Source organism: Paramisgurnus dabryanus, chromosome 8 (assembly GCF_030506205.2).
Source record: "Paramisgurnus dabryanus chromosome 8, PD_genome_1.1, whole genome shotgun sequence".
Lineage (NCBI taxonomy): Eukaryota > Metazoa > Chordata > Actinopteri > Cypriniformes > Cobitidae > Paramisgurnus > Paramisgurnus dabryanus.
The window spans coordinates 14,319,890-14,343,861 of NC_133344.1; the positions used below are offsets into that span (position 1 = coordinate 14,319,890).

A 23,972-nucleotide genomic window follows, 5' to 3' on the forward strand; every position below is an offset into this window, starting at 1 on the left:
ATGCGGTCTTTTAAGGTTTGTTTGTAACATCATAAGTTCCTCTACAGACAATCAAGAATCAATTATGCATACAAACTGTTATCAGTTGACACAAACCACATCTCTAGTCTTTAACAGTTTCGTATAAAGTAAGGCCCCACTCAGAATGTATTTTAACACCCCTGAAAACTTGTGATTGGAAATTGCAGCGAGAAAGGTTACGTTAAAAAAGTCTAGAAAAGAAATGGACTCATATCTTACTGGTGAGTGTGTTTAAAAGTTTGTATTGTTTTTTCAAATATGTTGTGTGTTACAAAAAAAAAACAACAACCCCACAAAGGAGCGGATAACATATCAGGGGTTATTGTTATAGGACCCCTGAACGACCCCGACTACGCTAATGTTGCAGCTGAAATTTGTGCTTTAAATACAGGTATGTTTTAACGTTTTCTACATATAATTTTAAACGATCCACTTACATAAAATAAAATAAATGATTAAATCTATAACACTCTAATTCCTTCAGGATTGGGGACCCCAACGGTTAATGATGAAAACTGTAAGTTGTTTATCTGTGTGTGTGTGTGTGTGTGTGTGTGTGTGTGTGTGTGTGTGTGTGTGTGTGTGTGTGTGTGTGTGTGTGTGTGTGTGTGTGTGTGCGTGCGTGCGTGCGTGCGTGCGTGCGTGCGTGCGTGCGTGTGTGTGTGTACGTGTGCTTGTGTGTGCACGTGCGTGTAAATGATGCCACAGCGCTTACGATCCAACGGTTTATCTTTCACAGGGGTCTGTGCTCCGGCTACTCGACACGACGATGGTAGAGCTGGGATACGCAAACCACTCTGTACGTAAAGGTGATTTTACTGACGAGTTACATTAAAGTTAATTATTTATAAGATAAACATTTGTGCTATGTTATTGCAGCGGATTTGTCTTTCCTGGTGGATAATATACCCCACACAACACGGGGTGGCCATGGATCACGTAAAAGACAGAGATCCATTCAGGCAGAGGTTCACACCCCAAGGGGACAGCATACAACTTTACGAAATGCTGATGCAAAGAGACAACGAACGGTTCAGAGTGTGTCCCCCGGTAAGTATCTAGAAATGGTCTTTAAACAGGTTGTTTTATTTTTGAAGTGATTTTTAATAACATATTCATCTGTTTACAGTTTTGAATGACAGCGTCATCGCGATCGATAATGTAGCACCATTGGAGTCTGACGCTAGAACACCTGGTCAAGGTTGTTTATACAGCATTAGGGGTGTTTTAAACAAAAAGGTTTTATTTTGTTATTTTTAATAACAGCGTTTATCTAATTGCAGGGTCGAGCACACATGACATAGTAGAGAGCTATGTAGATTGGGATGAGGATCTGATTAACGCATGGGACGCTTGCGATTTTGAACTACCTACACCGTCGCAATCCCCATCAGCGTCCATGAATGTTCAAGAAACACCTGTGGCTTCCGAACAGACCCCAGAGTCAGGGGTGATACACATAAATCAAGAAGACAACAAGTCTGAGGATGCAGAATTGCCCCCAACTGTTTTGACCCAGAGCCTCGATGTCCAAACAACCGTGGATTCCGAACAGGCCACCGTTGTGGTACGACTAAATCGAGAAGAGGTTGATTCTGAGGATACAGAATTGTACACATCTGACATGAAACCGACCCTTGAGATCCGAAGCGTCGCGTCTTCCGAACAGGACCCGGAGCCCCTGCCTGGTAATCAACAGGCCTATAGAAACGAACTTGCGGCTGATGAACAGGTCACGGGGAGCACAGGAAATGAAGTGACTCTAGAAGAGCTCAAAGACTTTTTGCATTATGTCTGGTACGATTACGTACAGTTTAAGCAGTTTGTAATTGACGTTTTTTCAAACCAGGATACAGAGCGAAGAAAACTGTCTGAGTTAAGCACCGAAATTATCACTCTGTTAAAAAAAACGACTTTGTAAGTGACAAATCCGATTTCTGACGTTTTAAACTTATTCCGTTGAGTGTTCTTAATACCAGATACACAGGGCAAATTTTCAACGTTTATATAATCCGTTTTATACATGTTTTTGATACATTGTTTAATGTTTCTTATAATCAATATTATTATTAATGTTTTTACTGATTTTTTATTATCTGAAGGTATTGCTTGTTATTTGCGATATAATGGTTGAAAACACTAATAAAAACCCCCAAATATCTCTTCTTAAGATGATTACGCATTGTTTAATTATTGTGGCTTGCAGTACCAAACCATTCTCTGATATATGAAGAATATTTCCAAAGTAACGAATGTTAAGATATTCATGACCAGGGTCTATCCACAGATTGCACTACAATGTTTTAAGTGTTGGTTGTGTGCATGCTATGGTTTCACAAAACAACCATTTACATACAAACCCTATGGATTCATTGCCTTAAAGTCGTCATTTTTATTTCGTACACATCAACAGAACCAAAAAATTTTAGAATGTGCAAACTGTATTACTTCGTTTTAAACATGTTTGTGTGGTTTCGGTCTAGATTTTTATAGAAAACTTCAGAACATGACGGAGTTTTAACATTTACAAAATGATGAAACATTTTACTTTTAAGTGGCTCCCATGAGTATGTATTGGTGTGACAAATACTTTGGATTGTTTGGAAATTATATGAATGCAGAGAAACAAAGCAAAAGTTTTGAACTTTAACATAATTTTATTTGGGTCCTGATTTTTAAAAACAGTAAGCTGTAATGTTTCTTACACACAGATCTAATCACACCACAAGTCTGAATGTTTAATAACATAAAAAACTTTTTTTGTAGATCTCACACAATACTGATTTCATAGGATGTATATGACATGTCTGTTTATTTTAATCTTTAAAAAATGTGTATGACAAAAGTTGTTCTGCCTGAACTGACACTAAGGATCGATGCCGAAATGTTAAATCTTAGTATTGGCAAAACAACCTTCACCATCATATAGATGTTTTCAATCTAATGGTACCGGTTTTAAATGGGGCCAAACTATTTCAAACATTACCAAGTTGTAGATGGTTGTGACTCAATTTACAAGGTTTTAACACACAGTACTGTTTTGTCACGGTGTGTTTCATAGCATTGCTGTTGCATGCAACAGACTCTCAAGTTTTATGTTAAAAGGATTACTAAATAAAAACCTAAGCATTCTGCATTATGTTGCCACTGATGATTCTACAAGTTTACAGTTTCAAACATTTTTGCCATATTCGTTGTGTAAGATTTAGTAAATAAACCCAAAACATACACAGGGTTGAGGCGTTCCCTTAATCTTCTAGCAATGATTTTCAAGAGATTACCAACATGTGTGATGTACTAACTGACAGGGGGTCTGTGATAATATTTTCTGATGTAATTAGCGATCTAATGGCTACTGCACAATAACTTAAGCGCTAAAGAGTTTGTTACATAACCTATAGAAACGAAACAAGTTCAATACAAAGTCCTGGCACTTAAACAAATCACGCAGATGTTTAAAGTGGTACATGTTTTTATTTCTCATCACCTAAAAGAAATACATAATTTGTTATCATTTTAGTGTAGAAATAACCAATTTAACCGTTGGGGATTTAATCATTTTTTTATTTTATGTAAGTGGATCGTTTAAAATTATATGTAGAAAACGTTAAAACATACCTGTATTTAAAGCACAAATTTCAGCTGCAACATTAGCGTAGTCGGGGTCGTTCAGGGGTCCTATAACAATAACCCCTGATATGTTATCCGCTCTTTGTGGGGTTGTTTTTTTTTTGTAACACACAACATATTTGAAAAAACAATACAAACTTTTAAACACACTCACCAGTAAGATATGAGTCCATTTCGTTTCTAGACTTTTTTAACGTAACCTTTCTCGCTGCAATTTCCAATCACAAGTTTTCAGGGGTGTTAAAATACATTCTGAGTGGGGCCTTACTTTATACGAAACTGTTAAAGACTAGAGATGTGGTTTGTGTCAACTGATAACAGTTTGTATGCATAATTGATTCTTGATTGTCTGTAGAGGAACTTATGATGTTACAAACAAACCTTAAAAGACCGCATAAAACACGCATGGTTGATTATATTGTTTTAGAGACGCATATAAAAAAACATGCGGGTAGTTAACCTCAATGCATGTCTCTGCTGTGTTCTAACTAGTTTCAATGTAATGAAACCAAACTTCCCTTGTATCAGTGAGACGAATATCATGAATTATTTGTACCATAAGGGTCCAGACAGATAAACACATTGTTTTCACCACAACATATATAATCATATATATAAACATAAATACACATACACGCGTACGATTTTAGTATTCACATTGTATACAAACCACAAGATAGGGTGGAATGTTTTAAGCTTTAAAAAAGTTTGTTTTTAAAAACCCCCACAGATATAAGTACGCATCAGATCACACTGGTGCACCCATTCACATGTTTTAATCAGAGCCTTGGTTGAAGAAGTCCCTAAATCTAAAATATACCTTTTACTTTGTCAGTGTGCCCCCTATTAAATTTTTACCACTACAGTTTTAAAAAGACCCCAGTTTACAACCCGCCACCTGCTGTGAACAGCCATCATCATCTCACACACACTGTTATAAGAACAGCATCAGAAACTTTGAGGCTGATCAGAAAATATAGCTTATAGTTAAATAGATAATAGTACATTTAAGGTTAACCAGTTACAACTAAAATATTTTATTCTTGCGTGACTTTAAAGAAGTCTCTTGACAAAACAAACGTATTATCAAGTTGTATTTGTCATACACGCAGTCAATTGGCATAAAATCTAAAATAATACTTTATTTTTGTCAGAGCAGACAATATAAGACTCTTTATATAATATACACATATTCACACATGTTTTAAGAAGCCTTTAATTAAAAATAAAACCCCTAAAATGAGGTGAAGACGTCTTAAAAACATTTAAAAAGTTTATTAACGTCAGATATAAGTTCTCTGGCACCATCGGTGCACGTATACATATGTCTTAATCGGAGCCTTGGTTAAAGAATCCCCTAAATCTAAAATAAACCCACTATTTTGCCATAGTGGACAGAATTACATTTATTGAGGTTAATTTAAAACGGCATATATGAACACACACCCCGCGCTTTGTCAGGCACCGCCGGATCTTTAATACGCGTGAAACTATAGAGCAGGTTATGAAAAGATTCACGGAGTTCCTGAAACCGTTTAAAATTTTATTTAGTTTAGACTATCGTCTAAATATTGTAGTATTGACGGCGCCGAAGGATATGGCTCCGGTCATTGCTTAAACTATACACGTATACGGAATATTTAATTAAATAACTTGTGATGTTACAAACAAAAGTTTTAATCATAGCATTGTTCATGATTTGTCTAAATCTAAAATAAACATTTACTTTTTTGACACCGTAATGGGTAATTATTTTACCAACATTGAGTTTTAGAAATCTTTACTCGCTTTACAACACGCACCCCTGTGAAAGAATGCAGGGCTTGTGAGAAAGGAGGGGTTGATAGATAGAGAAACCGACGGCAAATGTCGAAACACGAGCCGTCATTAAACATAACAACATAAGCTTGACATAAAACACACACAAAAGGAAAAACAAACCACTAAATGACATGTCATAAAACGATTACGAACTCACTGTCTAAAGTTGACAACTTGTACAGATTTTGATTGATGGTCCCGCCCCCTGTCAAACACGAGCTGTCAGACAGCACCTGTCAGCGGGTGGGGGAGGGGGTCATAAAAGTTTGACGAATGCCGTCCCGCTATAACTACTTGTATGTGTGTACTATACAATGTGTAACACTGACCCCTACTGGTCGCTGTAGGACAAAGAACCACCTTGTATTTGTCATCATCTCAAAAAGATATAGTTGGAAAAATTTAAATTTGTAGCAGACAAATGTGGGTACTTTGCCTAAAAGTTTCAGACATGGAGCTTAAGTTCAGTGCAGTGCCCTTAACCCACACTAAACCAAAACTTCGAATACCACTTCGGAGCGGTATACAAAGCTAAACATATCCCATCATGCATCATGATCTGGATGTAAATTGTGAGACTTTTGTCCAGACCTCGCCGAGATGACACTTTTTAACAGTTTAAGAATTAAAATGAGCTCTGGAAGACAATGAGATGACCAAGGCAAAACTTGATGAAGACGAACAGTACGGAAGTTAGACTTAATTTTTTTGGCACATGTTAACCCAAAACAAGATTCAAATGATACATTCAGCATACAGTATGTGTGTTCAATATTACATATTATGGTAATAAATAAAAGTGTTGCAAATTTCATTGGTGCAAACGGCATTGTTATGTATTTTGTAAAACATCTGCAACTGCTTTTATCACAAAATTAGAAACAACATTAATTGTGCTTATTATTCAGGGACTACTGAATAAACAATAAACTTTAATAAAGCTACATGCACAAAATAAAGAGTTTTCTACAGGTGCAAATCATTCTGATTCTGAAAGTTTCAGGTAAGTGTAGATATTAATCTTAAAGTTCAACTAATTTTCATTTGAAATATTTATGTGTTTGTTTTATTTAGAGAAAAACTTAAAAATGTTAAATATAAATTAAAAGTAAAAAAAAAAACGAACAAGTTTTGGTACAAATTGTTGCCGCCTGGATTGACATTTTTACACTTGCAAAGTGTGTCCTATCGGTTGAATAATTCTACATGCACGCTTGGGATCTTCAAACCCACTTGAAACCTTAATACAGGATATATGTCATGTAAGTGGTCAAGTTAAGGTGCCTTGTCGTGAGACTCAAACCGGCAACTCTCGGGTTAAATAAACATTTATATCAAATTCAAATTTCCAACTTGTCCCAAGGCTAGTGGCACAGTCTGGTTACCAGTATGAAATAGTGCAATCTCACTTTTTAACAGAGAAAAGTTTTATTTCTCAAACCCTAATGTTAACAGTCAAATTACTGGATGGTTATCTGGATGCTATGAAGATAATGATAGCAAATAAGAATGCTTAAACAGAAAAGATAATAAAGAAACAAGATCATTGGCCATACAAAATACTCAGAAGACAACATATCAAGCTGTACATGTATTCAATGATTTTATACACTCCCAAATGTAAACTAAATATCAGCTGATGTCACTCACTTGTCTTCCGCCATTTTGAGGACCTGAAGTGGTCGCAAAAGAACTAGAAGCCATGCCTTCAATATGCTGTGAGCATCAAAATCGCTATTTTAACAACACTAAGAAGGCTCAACACAACATGATATTTTGCTCGAAGTATCGCCTGTGTCTCTACACGTGAACTCGAGCATTGAGAACATTGTTTATTTAGGCCTACACTGTCAGAAATAAAGGTACAAAACTGTCACTGGGGCTGTACCCTTTCAAAAAGTACAGCTTTGCACCTAAGGATTTCATTTTAGTACCTCAGAGGTACATACTGGGACCAAAGAGAGCTTATTAGTACCTCAAAAATACATATTAGTCTTTCAAAGGTAAATATTGGTACTAAATGTTTACATATCTGTCCCTAATGGTGCATAGAATTACCTTCTTAATGGGTGCTGCCCCACTGACAGCTAGGGTACATATTTTGACTTTTTTCTAACAATGTAGGTCCTAAAGGTACGGTAATCTACCCAAAATTGTATTCTGTTTTGTATTTATGTAAAGGTACCAAACGGTAACTTAGGGTACAGCCCCAGTGACAGAAAAGGTACAGTTTTGTACCTTTATTTCTGAGAGCGTACCCCCAATATTTACACACTATTTTCATGTATTGTTTTTAAGTACCGTACATATGATTAAAATGTTTAGTATTTATATCAAAACCCACGAGAAAATTAATAATTATGCAAAGAAATGTTGGTTTTCACGACTCTAGTAAGACCGGTTCTGCCAAACCATATATGGTTCGACTTTCACCCTGAAACGAGCGCCCTGGATCGTGTGCCCTAAATCGTGGCGCTGCGTGGCTGCATCTGGATATATCTCCCTACCTATGTAAAACTAATCCTGTCCAAATACTACTTTTAAAAAAGTTTTCTATGGAAAGAACAAGTCTAACCAGAGGATATCAGAAAATACTTTACTGTTGATGTGTCTATAACTTGCAGGTGAGCTGATCATCTACTTGCACGACAGGAAGTAAGACCAAATGTGTTAAGCCACACTAACTCGAGTGTTAATATTCTTCTCTACAATCGTGGTAAAGGTGAGAAAAGCCCCCTTAGGCCTACTACTGAGAAGAGAACAATAGCAAGTCTTACTCGGGTATTTAGAGATTGCTGCAGGATAGGTTAAATGTTGTTTTGTTTAAAGATGGGTGCTATGGGGGCACTTATTCTGCGCTTGTCAGTACCAACTGATGTATTTTATTTACCACTTGTAACGTGCTGACCCAGATAGTTTTGATTAATCTGTGCAACATAGAGCCTAGAGCCTATTAAATTATATTCAACATGTTTATTTGGCAGATACACAGGTATCATGATCCTCTCATACATGAGTGGTTAACTCTTCACTGGAATTATAAAACAAGTAAAACAAAAATAAACAAAGAAAACAGAGAAGAGCAACATCTACTGTACGGGAACATCCCAATTCAGGATCTGGATCATTGTAAGGACATATATTTTGAAGGCAAGACTCGATATTTGAAGGCTGCAGCCAAAGCCTGCACCCTGGGTGCTTCTCAATATGCATCCATATTTCCTCGCTCCTTTGTCCTACATCATACAACCTGGAAACCAATCAAGCTTTGCCATCTTGTAGGACTTTTGAATTCTTTAATTGCACTGCAAGGAACGAGGAGTTAGGAGGCTTTCTGAGGAGTCGTGAGGATGCACAACTGTATCCTATGGAAAGTGATGGGCGGTATTATTGACACATGTATTTCAAATACAAAATAGTATTTTTGTCATTTGTATTTGATAGGGTTGATAAAATGCCTTGATATTTTGTATCAAAATACTTTAGAGTTTTGCCATTTTTAAATACTGTAAAAAGTCTACACTATGACATCATAGAAATGCGGCCTCTGATTGGGGCCTACTGGGACGTTTGCCAATCCCCAGTATTCTGTAGTTTATTTTTATATACTTATTTGATAACTACATTTATTTTTGATATTATTTTGATAACTAATGTATTTAGTATTTTACTTTAAAATACATTTTGATGTATCTTTGCTCAACCCTGCTAATGCAGAAGTATTTCATCACTTAATGCTTCGTCTCCTCCATCCTCGCGTCTTTCCTTGCCTGCATCCTAGGAGAGTGAAGCCAAAACGCGAGGAAAGGCAGGATGCACAAATAAGAATTGAGAATCACCCCCTATGGTATATCATGGGTTCTCACATTGTCAAGACAAAACACGTGACTTCAGTGAAATGACCAGACCACATAATAATGTGCTGCATATAAATACGTTATTTTGGCTGTTACACACTAAAGTGTCTGAGAGTCACTAGTAGAAGACAATAGGAAGTGCTTTTGATTTTATTAAGACTAATGTCATGCTGCACGTCTTCTGCATATCAGCTTGGAAACGGTTTAAGGACACAGTGTAAGGTATGTGACAGCGATGCTAAGATTTATTTAATTATTTTACTGCAACCACCTACTTTTATTTGACTTACTACTAATGCACTGCTGATGTTTTGGTCCAAACTGTAAAAATATAAAAATGACTTAAAATGTTCACACTTTTTGTTAAAAATAATACTCAGTGGTGATTTGTTACTGTAAGTTAAAAAGACTGAAAAACAGAATGGCTATAGATATTTATTATGTGCTGTTTCAGTACACTAATAAATCAATTAAATGCTGGGTTATTTTCAACCCAGCATTGGGTCAAAAAGAGAAGAGCCCAGCCATTGGGTTAAATTAACCCACATTTTAATTACAATCCATCGGGCTGAGCTTGTCCCTTTTTGGCCCAATACTGGATTGAAAATAACCCAGCATTTTTTTGTTTGTGAGACAACCTAGAAGCCATTAAATCGACAAAATTCTCTTACATTTCCAGGTGCTCTATTCTGATGTAAAGATGGTGGTTTTCTTGAACAGTTTTTTTGCATTCGTTCTCTACCTAAGAGGTTGGTAAAATAAAGTACATCTATGAGATTTATCTTTTTGTTTATTAAGTAAGTAAAAACATGTCAGGTTTGACACTGTAGATATACTGTCCTGACAGGAATTACAGTCTAGCTTTAGACGTCTGTTGAACAGAAACTATTATGTGTACAAGTAATAACCTGCAAAAGAAACGTCTGCAAAAAGAAAAGTAATTAAATGTGATGGTTCTCATCAGATAACCAATAAAGGTGGCGTTGTGGAAAAGGCATTCATTGCTAACCAAACTATCTAAACACTAGTGTTCCTGTAATTCACTTGGTAAAGTAGTGAGTGTACTTTGTAGAAAGTGTCTTATGCGTGAATGTAAATCTGAGTTTCTTTTCAGCATCATCTGCTGGTGTTAACTCTTGGGATGCTGAAATACCAAAATCAGTAGTGGGTCTGTCTGGATCATGTGTGGTGATCCCTTGTAAGTTCAACTACCCATCAGAAGGAAAGACATACAACGAATTTACAGGAATCTGGTACAAAGATGCATCTGTAATCTACCACAAAGAGACTTCCAAAATCATCAGCAAATTCAGGGGTCGCACAACTCTTCTTGGTGATCTGCATCACAAAAACTGCACTTTGAAAATCAACTCTTTACAGCCCAGCGATACTGGACCGTACATGTTCCGCATCGAGATCAATGAATTCAACAAGTACTCATACAAGAAACGTAAAGTTTCTATTACAGTGAAAGGTACGAGTAGTTGATGCTATTTGTCACATAAAAAAAATGTCAGTTGGTAATTTAACTTATTTACATGTTTAACATCACATTTAGATTAAACATGCAATCCTTAACTTTCACATCTTTATTTTCATCTCGGCCTGAAAAATAAAATTGCAAGTCACTTTTATACTAAATAATTGCGAGATTAAAGTTTTAAACACAGATTTTTATATATTTCATCAATAACTGATTTTTCTTTGTTCTTAAGCAAAAAAGTTACGGATTGCAGCTTTAATTTGTATACAGTAAATTAATAGTACAACACACTGACATTTTAAATAATAAAAATTATTTACCAGATTCACCTGAACAACCCATCATATCTGTGAATGACAAAATGATGTCACAGAAAGAAACGACCGCTACCTGTATGGTGTCACATTCCTGCCCGTCTGACCCGCTGCCCCAACTCACTTGGAGCCTCAACGGCAGGCACACAAGTCAATCACAGTCACAAGACCATGGTCAATGGAGATTAACATCATCTCTGACCTTCACACCCTCCAGAGAAGATCATAATAAACCTCTCAACTGCTCTGCAAACTACAGTGGTGGGAAAAAAGTGACCAGCAGCAAAACACTCAAAGTTAAATGTAAGCTTGAGAAAAGTGTTTCCTCTAACTTGATTTTTTATTCCAGTTTACAAACAGTAAGAAAGGTTTATCACAGTTCACATGTTATAGACCAGGGTTTTTTTAAATCAGGGGATTCTAAAGGAAAAAAAATATTACATTTTTTTTATTAAAGGAGCAGTGAATCAAAGAATCAATTTTAACTTGATATTTTGTTATATAAGGGGTCATCAAACTTAAATGAACACCCTGCAAGCTTTAGAACTGAAAACGTCCTCGTTACTGAAATATAACCGTTTTTGGCACCAAGGCAAGAAAATAGTCGCCAGTTGCCAGTTTATTTTCTGATGCGTGCTTACTGTGTTGTATACGATAATTTAGTCACTTCAGGCAGAGACGGTCTTACCATAGAGGCATAGGTAGGCGGCTGCCTGGGGCCCCCCACCAGCAGCCAAATTATTGGGGCCCCCAACCAACCTAATAAATAGCCTACATAAATAAATAAAACCCTTATCATCACGAACACTTCAAAAGCATTGTAAATTGTATTAATATTCTTAAGAAATACGTTGAAACTTTGAAATAGTAGTTAAAATGTCCAGTTCATGTTCTGTCACTAAACACTTACACCCCCTTCTTTCACAATGAAATGGACTAGTCCATAACGGTGCGTGCTGTGGCTCGAAAGATAAACACAAAGTGACACGGGGACTGGGAAAGTACACGAACAGAGACTTAAAGACGGGGTCACGTGACGCATTCAATGGAGTAGCAGTGTTAACGACGAGCTCCGGTAAAGCCTTCGAAAATCCTCCTCCTTAAACTCTATATTGCTTCGAGGGAACTAAAAATATATGTAGAGGTGACAAGACATGTCTAAGAAACAACTTAATTCTGGTCACAGACTTCGGAATAGAGAATTAACGAACTTTACCACGCACTCCTCTCCGAAAATGGCGGACGCTCTTCTGAGTCCAGACGTCATGGACGCGTTTGTGAAGAAAATAACAGCAGAGGTTCTCGCAGGCGTCGATAAGGCGTTGGACAACAAGATTGATCCAGTGCTAGAGAGACTGTCTGCGGTAGCGACACATGTAGAACAGATGGAGAACCGTGTCACCGAAGCCGAAACGCGAATATCGGCGGCGGAAGACACGGTCTCAAAAGCAAGCGCGGATTTGAGCGGACTGAAGAAACAGCTAGACGTGGCTCTGGAAAAGATAGATGACTTGGAAAATAGGTGCAGGCGGTGTAATCTACGAATTGTGGGCCTACCTGAAGGAGAGGAGGGGACGAATGCGGTGGTGTTCCTCAGGACCTGGCTGCCCAATTTGCTTAATGTCGACTTCAAGGACAACCAGGTGAAGATAGAGCGCGCGCATCGTGTCCCTTCGCGCCCTCCCATATCAGGTGAAAGACCGAGGGCACTGATCCTGAAGCTGCATAACTTCCAAGATAAAGTGCGCATTCTACAAGCCGCAAGAACCGCGAGTCAGCTGGTATACAAACGCCACAATATCTCTATCTTTGAAGACTTCTCTGCGGCCATAGTGAGGAAAAGACAAGCCTTTGGAAATGTGAAGAAACGACTCCGTGATCGGGGACTCCGCTTTGCTATGATATATCCAGCGACTCTTCGAGTACAACACAACGGCGGCGGAAAATTCTTTAAACAACCGACAGAGGTCGAGTCTTTCCTGGATGGCCTGCCCGATCCCTTAACCACAACTATTCCTGGCCCAAACCGCTTCGGAGAGGTCTGAATGATACGGTATTAGTTTGTTTGTGTTCTCTGTGACTTAATCTTGTCACCTCTGCGCTCTTTTGCTTTTATATAAGGAATGCAACTGTTCTAATCGTTGGGAATGAATCTATCAGCAGTCAGAGAATAACTGTTTGTTGGAGTTTAAGGGGACTGATGTTTAAAGGAAATATAAAAAGGAAAAATAAGTATGTAGAAGGCCAGCCGTCTCAGCGAACTGACGATCAATCTATTGACACCTTTCCATCTTATGGTGTTCCTTCTGAATACCGTGCACTCATTGTTTGTTCCTAACAAGCTTCGGTCATGCAATGTTTCCAAGGAGGCAGAGTGGTGTTCACTATTGCTCTCAAATGTGAAACTGACCAGCGTCAGACTTCCCTTGTCTATTCCTAAAAATGTCTGTAAGTTGGTACATGTAAATAGTTCTATGTTCGACATGCAGGGCAACATAACTTCACCCCTCTCTCCGTTTTTTTTTTTTTTTCCTCTCTTACGCAATACTGTGCATGTCACCGCTGTATATTCGAATATTATGGATATACCTTTCCTATCTCCCAGAATTGAGCAGATCAATTACATTTCAAAACATGGTAGGGCACCTTGTACATTGGTGCAGTTGGTATACTAACTAACCCCTCGACTATGTCGGTGGATAAAACAATATTACACATATGTAGCTGGAATGTGAAGGGTGTTAAAAATCCAGTAAAAAGAAAAAAGATTTTAAACTATTTAAAAAAGGAACAAGTTCATATTGCATTTCTGCAGGAGACACACTTAACGGACAGTGAGCATGTCAAATTAAAGAGAGACTGGGTGGGACAAGTATATAGCTCGTCATTTACTAGCAAAAGTAGGGGCGTTGCTATTCTCATAAACAAATGTATGCCACTATCGGATATTAATACCTATTCCGATAAATCAGGACGGTTTATCCTACTTAAAGCTACATTGGCGGGACAACCCATTACCCTTATGAATGTCTATATTCCCCCTATCCAATCCAATGATTTAATTACGCAGGCCTTTTCTAAGTTTGCTGAATGGCAATGTGAACATAGTGTAATTGTGGGGGATTTTAATTGCACATTGCAACCGAAACTTGACAGGACGTCAACACCTAATGAAAAGCCCTCGAACAGGGCACAGGCATTAAATGAGATGTGTGAGGAAACTGGCTTGGTGGATGTCTGGCGAGCTTTGCACCCCGGAGACAGAGAATACACATTTTTTTCTAACGTCCATAAGACTGCGAGCAGAATAGACTACTTTTTCTCTCCCAAAAATTCACTCCAAAATGTAATAGACTGCAACATAGGCAACATTGTAATCTCGGATCATGCGCCCGTCTTTCTTCGGTTAGGCATGTCCAACCAAATATTCTACCCGGCCTCCTGGAAATTCAAACCATGGCTTGCTCATGACCCAAATTTTGAATCCTATCTTAAAGAGCAAATAAAATTGTTTATTTTGGACAATAAAACCCCGGAGGTGTCTCCTAATTTGCTTTGGGACACTGCTAAGGCCTATATTAGGGGGTTGATTATCTCTTATGTCTCCAACCAGAAAAAAAAAGCAGCTGGCAGATCAGAGAAAATTAGAAGCTACGCTTCACAATCTCAAAATAAAACATGATACTTGCCCATCGGATGTGCTCCTGGCGGAGATAGACACCACTAAAACCGCCCTTAAAGCAATTCTCACAAATAAAGCTGAAAAATCTGTGTTCTTTGCTAGACAGCGGATGTACGAATGTGCCAATAGACCTAACAAATATCTAGCCAATCTATTGCGAAATCGGTGTCAAGCCCAGGTCATATCCAGTATCAAAGACCAAGAAGGCAAAGGTCAGCACGATAACAAAGCAATTAATGATATCTTTAGGGAATTTTATAAAAAACTTTACTCATCCCAATCTGGCCCTCTGTCGGGTGATGATATGAACAAATTCCTAGCTGGTTTAAACTTGGGGGAATCAACGGAGGAACAAAGACAGATGTTAAATAAACCGATTGAACGCAGTGAAATTTTGAATTGTATTAATAGCCTTCCTAAAGGTAAAGCACCAGGGCCCGATGGGTTTACAGGGGAATTCTATCAGAAATTTAAAATGGAGCTGGGGGGCCTAATGCACGAAATGATACAGTATTCACTCGATTCGGATGGGCTTCCTGAATCCATGACAGAAGCCAACATATGTGTTTTTCTAAAAAAGGGCAAATGCCCTGAGGAGTGCGGCTCTTATCGCCCTATTTCTCTGCTCAATGTGGACACGAAAATTGTGGCAAAGATATTAGCCACTCGGCTTGAGTTAATTCTTCCCAAAATAATCAACCCTGACCAGACAGGCTTTGTTAAAGGCAGATCCTCAGCTCATAACATCAGAAGGCTTTTTAACATAATTCAACATTCAAACCAGTTTGCAAAGTCTGGAATAGTGATTTCACTAGATGCTGAGAAGGCATTCGATAGGGTCGAATGGCCATATCTGCTCTCAGTACTCTCTAAATTTAACTTGGGCGATACATTTATTAAATGGGTTAGGATTTTGTATTCTTCCCCCACGGCGAGTATTATCACTAATGGTCTTAAATCCCCCAAGTTTACACTAGCGCGAGGAACTCGGCAGGGCTGCCCAATGTCGCCGCTGCTCTTTGCATTGGCCATAGAACCGCTGGCTGTGGCCATTAGAGATAACCCGTCCATTGAAGGAATTAGTTTGGGAGAGAAAACGTATAAAATCTCGCTATACGCGGATGACATCCTCATTTACCTCGCGTCTCCACAACAATCAATTCCACATCTTGTTGATATAATTTCTCACTTTGGTTCCTTCTCTGGGTATAAAGTAAATTTCTCGAAGTCAGAGGCAATGGCACTAAGTAAATCACACTCCCACAACCCTACAGTCTCTCATCCCTTTAAGTGGTCTCCTGCGGGATTTGTGTACCTGGGTATAAAGATTACACAGAAGCTGACAAACTTATACAAAAGCAATTTTGTCCCTATTCTTGCTAAGATCAGATCAGACCTAGACAGATGGTGCAACCTTCCTTTATCATTACTAGGTCGTATCCACTTGGTCAAAATGAATATTTTACCCCGCCTTCTATACCCATTCCAAATGTTACCTGTCCTTATTCCTAACAAAGCACTTAAACAGCTACGGGGCTCTATTATCTCCTTTTTATGGCGGAAAAAAAGACCTAGATTGAGATATAGCTTCCTAACGCTTCCGAGTAGCTGTGGAGGCTTAGCGGCACCTGACATTAAGCTATATCAGCTTGCTGCTCAACTCCGTTTTATATTGGAATGGCATCTGAATGACCCAAACTCAACGTGGATCAGTGCAGAATCTACAACGCTTGGGCCGATCCCTTTACGGAACCTTCCATATGTGTCGCTTAATAAACAGCGAACTTTAACTAAAGATAACTTCATTCTTAAACATATGATCAAAGTATGGAGAGTAGTACGTAAAACGGAAGGACTCGATTCCCATCTGTCGCCACTCACACCCTTGCATAACAATCCAGATTTCCCTCCGGGGATGAATGATGGTCTATTACGCTTAAAAGACAAAGGAATTCATGTCATAGGAGATCTGATGGAGAATAAACAGTTTATGACTTTTGAACAATTCACTACAAAATATGTCCTCAATAAGAACCTCTTCTTGGTTTACCACCAAATACGCAGCTTCTTCACGAAAAATCTTAGACTTTTTCCAAATGGTCCCTCTGTGTCTCCAATTGAGGAACAATTGAATAAACTCACTTCATCTCGATCTGCATCCAAAATATTTTATTCTATCTTGATAAGAGCAAACACAGAAAACTCAGATAAAACCAGAGTGCTATGGGGACGGGACTTTGGAGAAGACATTCAGCCAGCGGATTGGGAAGCTGTATGTGAGATGCCCTCCTACCTGGCCAACAACTCCGCGTGGGAAATGCAATTTAAGATTGTTCATCGGTTACATGTGACTCCAGCTCAAAGACACAAAATTAATCCAAAACTCTCCAACCTCTGTAATAAATGTAAAAGACTAGAAGGAACCCTCTTCCATTGCTTTTGGAGCTGCTCGATGATACAACAATTCTGGATGGGCGTCTCGAGGGAACTTGAAAAGATATTCAGTTGCACATTACAACTTGGACCAGAGTCATGTCTGCTTGGTATGAACCGAGAACTCCCACTCAAATCTCAAGAAACCTGCCTTCTTCAAATCTTACTTCACTGTGCCCGCAAATGTATACTCGTTTGTTGGATAACGGATCGAGTTCCATCAATAACACAGTGGATTAATATGGCCAGAAGCCTTATTCCATATGAAGCCTTCTCAACAGCTCTAAAAGATAAACCTTTTAAATTCTACAAAATATGGGACCCTTTCTTCAATTATCTGGGGATGGCAGAGTCACATGCGTTAGAGCTGGGATTACAGAACCTGGCATGGAAAGACTGAATGCTTACCTATTGGTGATATAACATGTTTGTATGTTTTATGCTGCGTTTTTTTTTTTTTTTTTTTTTTTTTCTTTCCCCCATTTTTCTTTTATGTACTTTACTGTACTCTTTGAAGAAAACCTGATTGTATAACCACCTGGGCACTCTGTTTGGCTCAGGTATGGCAATTGTATCTGATCCCTGTCAATGTCAAAAGCTTGCAATAAAAAAAAAAAAAAAAAAAAGAGACTTAAAGACAAAAATAAACGCGAAAATGGGGCTTTGGTAAGTGAACCGGCTAGTAATAGCCCTACATTGATAAAAATTATTTTGTGGTGAAGTAAATAATGTTACTACAGAAAAAAACTAATGTAACCCTACAGGGCTCCAGACTGCGAGTAAATAGTGGCATTTTGCGAGTATTTTCCCTGCCTATGACTATTTTTTATTAAATGTCGCACTGGCTGGACTGTGAAATTTAAATACAATTATATTAATATAATGCGCAGGCGATTACGTCTGCGACGTATTCAGTCACTCTTCCTGTTGTTGCCCGCTCCCCCGCCTTTCTATCAGCTCAGGTGCATATTACCTCTCTAAATCCGTCTCTTTTGTCCACTTTCGACTGCTTCTGCCCTGATTGTTTTGAGGGGTGGTCTATAGAGACTGCGGGCGAGAGCCTCTGCTTTCGTTTTCGGGAGAAATGACGGGTTTAAAATGACGCGTACTAATATTATGTGATAGAGGACTGCATTGGGATTGGAGTCCCGCGGGACCCAACGCAAATCTCGCGGGGGCGGGCAGGTTCACCTTTGCTGCGGGCGGGAGTGGGCCGTCAGAATTTTTTTGCGGGAGACCTGCGGGTCCCGGTGGGATTTTGCATGTAATAGAAATGGGGTCAACACATGAAGTTGAAAAGAAAATTAAGCTAAACATTATGTGGGACATACCGTGGCAACTTCGGGGAGCACATGCCCAATGCTGTTATACACTATGTGCCTCGCGTCTGGAAGAACTGGTGAGCACTAGTGACAAATCAGGTTGTTAACAGTTAAACTGTTTGTTTGTTTGTTTATTTAATTAATCATTTGGTGCGTGTGTATCATGCAGTATACATTTAAAAACTGAGGTTATGTTTTAACGGTTAATGTTACAAAACACTGCTTAAAAAATTATGTCATTTTAACAGCGTAAAACCCCACGCGGAGCGAAGGCTGAGTCAAATCCTTGGTTTCAATGCAGTCGTTAGTACGAATTCAGTACTGTTTGATCTTACAGAAATTATAGTATAGCAAATATTATACTCTAACCCCAAACGCAAGCAAAGTTTAAAGTTTGAGGACATGACAAAGTACGCTATCAACCAGACTCGAAACACCAAGTAAGAGCCCGGAGCAAACGAAAAAACATAGGCCACATAACAGACTGCACGGTCGGAATATGAATCTCTTCTTTATTTGGTTTGACATGTTTTTATGAAGAAAGACAACCATATTTAGCCTACTTGCTCCGGTGAAAGCCTGTTATTAATGCCACCGGAGAAAACTCTGCTTAAACAGGCATTTGCAGTTCCGCTTTATTTTCCATAGAGAGCACCGCATATAATAAATGTTCTCCGTTTCGTTTTCCATGTCTGTCTCGTTTAGCTGTAATAACAAAATAAAATAAGCCATAACAAGAAGCTAACAAATCTCTCATGATGCGCGCTGATGCGGCGGAGAAGCACGTCTAAATTAAACCTGAGCCGGTGGACAAAAACAGACAACCTGGCGTTGAAACTCTAAATACTTAAATTAGTCTGCGATCTGAATTCCCAAAACAATCAGACATACAAACAAATACATTTTCATGTATATGTAATTTATATTTGATGTATATTTTCATTAAAGACTGTAAAAGACAATACATGAAGTGAAAACATTAAATGAATAGTAGCATTTACCCTGCGGTGGCGCATTAAAAACAAACGAACTAACATTCCAATAGCATATTTTCCATTAGAATTATTATTGCAGATCAAATATTCGACCATTCGTGCACATCCCTAATTTTAAACACAATAGTGTTGAAAATCTGTTATTCTGGATGTTAATCTGAACCAATGTTTTGTATGAGCGCTGTGTACAGTTTTCACAAGCTCTGAGAAAATCCGCGGGAGCGGGCGGGAGTGGACATAAATATTGCGGGCATGGGCGGGAGTGGAACACGCAGGTTGCGGGAGCGGGCGGGACTGGTCATAAATTCAGCGGGTGCAGATTCTGACCGCCCACTCCCGCCCGCAGCAAAGGTGAACCCGCCCGCCCCCACGAGATTTGCGTTGGGTCCCGCGGGTCCCGCGGGACTCCAATCCCAATGCAGTCCTCTATCACATAATATTAGTACGGGTCATTTTAAACCCGTCATTTCTCCCGAAAACGAAAGCAGAGGCTCTCGCCCGCAGTCTCCATAGACCAATGCAGTCCTCTAGTCCAGACTAACACAGGTATTAGGAGGTGTCCTTAACTCTCACACGTACAAACCAAAACACACAAAAGAAATAATACGTCTAACGTAACAACATTCCTATTTTTTGTACTTCCTCCCCAACTCTACATTGCCCCCTCTTGGAAAACTCCCCCAAACAGTGTCAAAGTGCAGTTATTAACCCCTCTAAACATTACTTCCACAAAACATTAACACATTTTTATCAAGAGCAACTGGCGTCCTCACCACGCTGCCCCCCTTAGGTTTCCTCATCTCCGAAGAAGGGTGAAATCTGTAAAACATTGTGGCACTTGAAGCACTTCCCTCGGCTTGAGCTGTGGACCTCCCTTCACTTCTCGGGGTCCCCACGGGAGGTAGGTAGGCAGCACAGCTCCCAAGGGAGTGGTTGGTATCTCCTCTGCCTTCTTTCACCCACGTGACAATCCTCGCTCATGGCTGGATATTCAGATGGCCCTGATCCCAGACTATGCCCAAGGAAGCCCCAGTTCCCCCTGGCACTGCATGTTCACCTCCTCCAAAGGTGTCCATAGTCCCCCAGGACCCTGAATCAGGGAGTCACCCTCTTTACAGCCTGCTGAGGTTCTCCACCCATTGTCAGGTGCTGTGTCTTCAGCCCCTCCGTGCCTAGGGTGAGTTGCACCAACAGTCTGCCTTTGACTGCAGCTCAAAAAGGGTTGCTGTTCTCCTTGGTATGAGCCAACCAGTCCCAATGCAATACCACAGTCTTTCTCCCTGGCCTTTTCCTAACACAGTACACAGTCTCTCCAAGCTTCCTTACAACGTAACAGGATCCAACCCAGGCACTGTCCAGTTTAGGTGAGCTTCCCTTCTTTATCTTTGGTCCATAGAACCAGACCAACTCTCCAACGCAGAAATCACACCCCATACAGTGGTGGTTATATTCATGGACCGACTGCAGCTGATCTTGTAGCTGATGAACATACTTCAACCTTGGCTGCATGGCCGGCGCATCTGGTGGTTGACCCATTATCAGTTACAATGGAGTCCTCAGCATTCTGCTCAGCATCAGGAGTGCGGGTGTGCAGCCGGTCGTCTCCTGCACTGCGCTCCGGGTAGAAAGCAGAACCAATGGGAGCTGAAGATCCCAATTCTGCCCTTGATCTCTATGCACCTCAGCTGGAACCCGAAGCGAGCAAACATGCCTTCCAAGTGAATGTCAGCCACAGTCCTTGCCTCCTGATCGGGCACAGCATACGTTTCCGGCCACTTTGTAAAATAATCCATGGCAACCACCACAAAAGAATTTCCCCTCTGGGTCTACGGTAATGGTCCCAAATCATCTACTGCCACACGGTCCATGGGTGATGTTGTTGCAAGGGAGCATGAAACTGGCCCGATGGCTCTTTCTTAGCTGTACAAGCATCACATCGTCTGCAAAATGACTCCACATCCCTACGACAGGTGGTCCAGTAAAACACTAGCCTAACTCGCCTCAGTGTTTTATTGATTCCAAAGTATCCTACCCCTGGTTGACCATGCATCGCCTTCAGGAACAAATTGTAGCAGGACTTTGGAACGACAATTTGCCATTTCACTAGGCAAGTTGCAGGCTCCACAATTTGTCTTTGCAGCACTCTTGACTTCAGGGCCAAGCCATCTTTCTTAGACCACAAACCCCTTACCACTGGCCCAAAAAAAACGCTACTTTATCCCATGTGGGCCTCTGCCCTGTTTCCAACCACTGCATTGCTAACTGAAGCTTAGGGTGTATACACTGTACAGTGACCCAGGATACACTCAAATCGAGTAGCACTGCATAACAAGGCACTTCAATCTCCTCCCTTGGGGATTTGTCCACCCACCCGACACTTCATAACAGGTAAGACGCTCACATTGTGGGCATGTTGATTCTCACATGCGTCTTGACAACCGGTCCGCATTCTGGTGACTTTCTCCTTTTCGATGTTGGATGGTAAATTGAAACTCTTGCAACCGCTCGATCCATCAGGCCACCTGTCCTTCTAGCTCCTGGAAAGACAGCAGCCGACATAATAAAGCATGATCTGTTCAGATCATGAAAGGGAGCCCACCTAGATGATGCCTGAAAAGGGTTACTGCCTTAACCATGGCCAAAAGTTCTCTTCGGGTTACACAGTAGTTGCGCTCTGTCGGATTGAATGATTGACTGTAGTAGACAATAACTCTCTCCCTTTTCCCCCTCCTGGTATAGGACAGCCCCCAAGCCAACAATACTGGCATCTGTATCCAAAATAAATGTCAATCTGAGGTCTGAGGCTGCCAGCACTGGTGCATGACACTAAGCCTCCTTCAGACTACAAAAAGCCTGTTGTTGAAAAATAATGTGCCTTCTTAGTCAGCTGATGGAGGGAGGGGCTATATTAGCAAATCCAGACACAAATTTCCCGTAATGTGGTGCAAGCCCGAAGAAAGCTTGTAACTGCCTAAGACTGCATGGAACTGGCCAGTTGCAAACAGCTACAGTCTTCTGGTCATCCGTAGCTACTCCAGTGTAACTCACATGGTGGCCCAAAAAAGTGACAGCTTTTTGCATTAGCTAGCACTTTTCTGGATGTAACTTAAGACCCGTCTGAGCTATCCTGGTCATAACAAGATCAAGGGCACTCAGAGTAGAGTCAGAATCTTCCCCATGTACCAAAATGTCATCAACATATACCAAGCAGAACTCCTTTGGAATACCCTGGAGCAACCGCTCAAAAGTAGCTGGAGCGTTGCACAGCCCGAAGGGCAAGGTTTTAAATTGCCAGAGGCCAGTCCCTGTGATGGAAGCTGTCTTCTGCCTTGAGTCAGCACTGAGGGCCACTTGCCAATAGCCGTTCCGCAGGTCTAAAGAAGAGAACCACTGAGATCCTCATCAACCCGTGGTAGAGTACATATGAGAGTACACAATCCGTTGTGCCGTACATATTGAGGTGGAGCTTTCCGCATCTTGAATGGACACCTAAGGGTGTGGAAAACAGGCGGTTTGGAGAAGCCTTCCTGCTAGGAGCTAAGGATGAACTGTAGTGACTGTGGAGCCGGTATCCAACAAGGCCTGTAAAGATTGTCCATCCACTTTGACTTCTACTTGACAACACTCAACTGGGGTATTTGACTTAATCGTTGTTCCACAGAGAGTTTCTTGTAAACAGGCCAAGAAGGCCCCCCTCTACTCCGGCCCGGGTGCGTTTTTAGACTGCTGAGGAGACACAACAGACTCCAGGGTAGAAAGAAAATTCTTATTTGCAGTTCTCACATGCGTGAGTACTTGTAAAAAAAATGCTCTGATTTTCCCTGATTCTAGGAAGAGGGTCCCCCTCAAGTCAAGAAGTTGATATTTGTCAATGACACTCATAGAAGTGTTTGTGTTATAATTATATATGAAGGACATCTATGGTATTGCAATGTTAAAGTCACAATGAGACAGACGTAGCGATAGTCTTATTTTCCCCGTCATGATGTATATCCAAGTGAAACAGCTTCTGAAATGACAAATAAAGTTGGACATGACTTGAATTCGTCCATCGAGAATTGATTGGATTGTTGGATATTGGGTCATGTTGTTCGCTGCTATCTTTTCCCGCCATTCCTCGTGACCGGAAGTGAAGAGATCATTTCGAAGAGGGATGAGATTAGGGGTTTTGAATGAAGAATGTGTAGGCACATTAATTTTTAATGACGCTAACAAATAAGTAATTTCTAAAAAAAAAAAACACACAATATTTCCCCAAAAAAAGTATTTAAATTTAATTGTGACTTTTTGAAAAACTACAAGACAGCCTAAGAAAAAGGATGCAGACGCATAAGAACAGATTTGTACTCTTTATGTGCATCATAAAAAAATGAAATTCCATTTGGATAAGATGTCTCCAATATAAAGGTGCTTG

The 23,972-nt window shown here is 40.0% G+C and overlaps 2 protein-coding genes across 2 annotated transcripts in view; both read left to right on the forward strand.

Moving 5' to 3' along the window:
- Positions 1-23,972, forward strand: part of LOC135770787 (myelin-associated glycoprotein-like) — a 49,414-nt gene that overhangs the window by 8,764 nt on the left and 16,678 nt on the right. The gene's annotated exons all lie outside the window — the stretch shown is intronic.
- On the forward strand, positions 721-2,164 carry LOC135771624 (uncharacterized). The gene is made up of 4 exons (XM_065281945.1): positions 721-820; positions 901-1,071; positions 1,151-1,222; positions 1,305-2,164. The coding sequence occupies exons 1-4, from the start codon at positions 721-723 to the stop codon at positions 1,940-1,942; spliced, it is 981 nt and encodes a 326-aa protein (XP_065138017.1). The 3' UTR covers positions 1,943-2,164.

Bases quoted from the DNA above. Each gene is read 5' to 3' on its own strand.
- LOC135771624 (XM_065281945.1), top strand. From the start codon at position 721: ATGCCACAGCGCTTACGATCCAACGGTTTATCTTTCACAGGGGTCTGT. The intron at 1,072-1,150 runs GTAAGTATCTAG...ATCTGTTTACAG, and splicing joins GGTTCAGAGTGTGTCCCCCG to TTTTGAATGACAGCGTCATC. The intron at 1,223-1,304 runs GTTGTTTATACA...ATCTAATTGCAG, and splicing joins CGCTAGAACACCTGGTCAAG to GGTCGAGCACACATGACATA.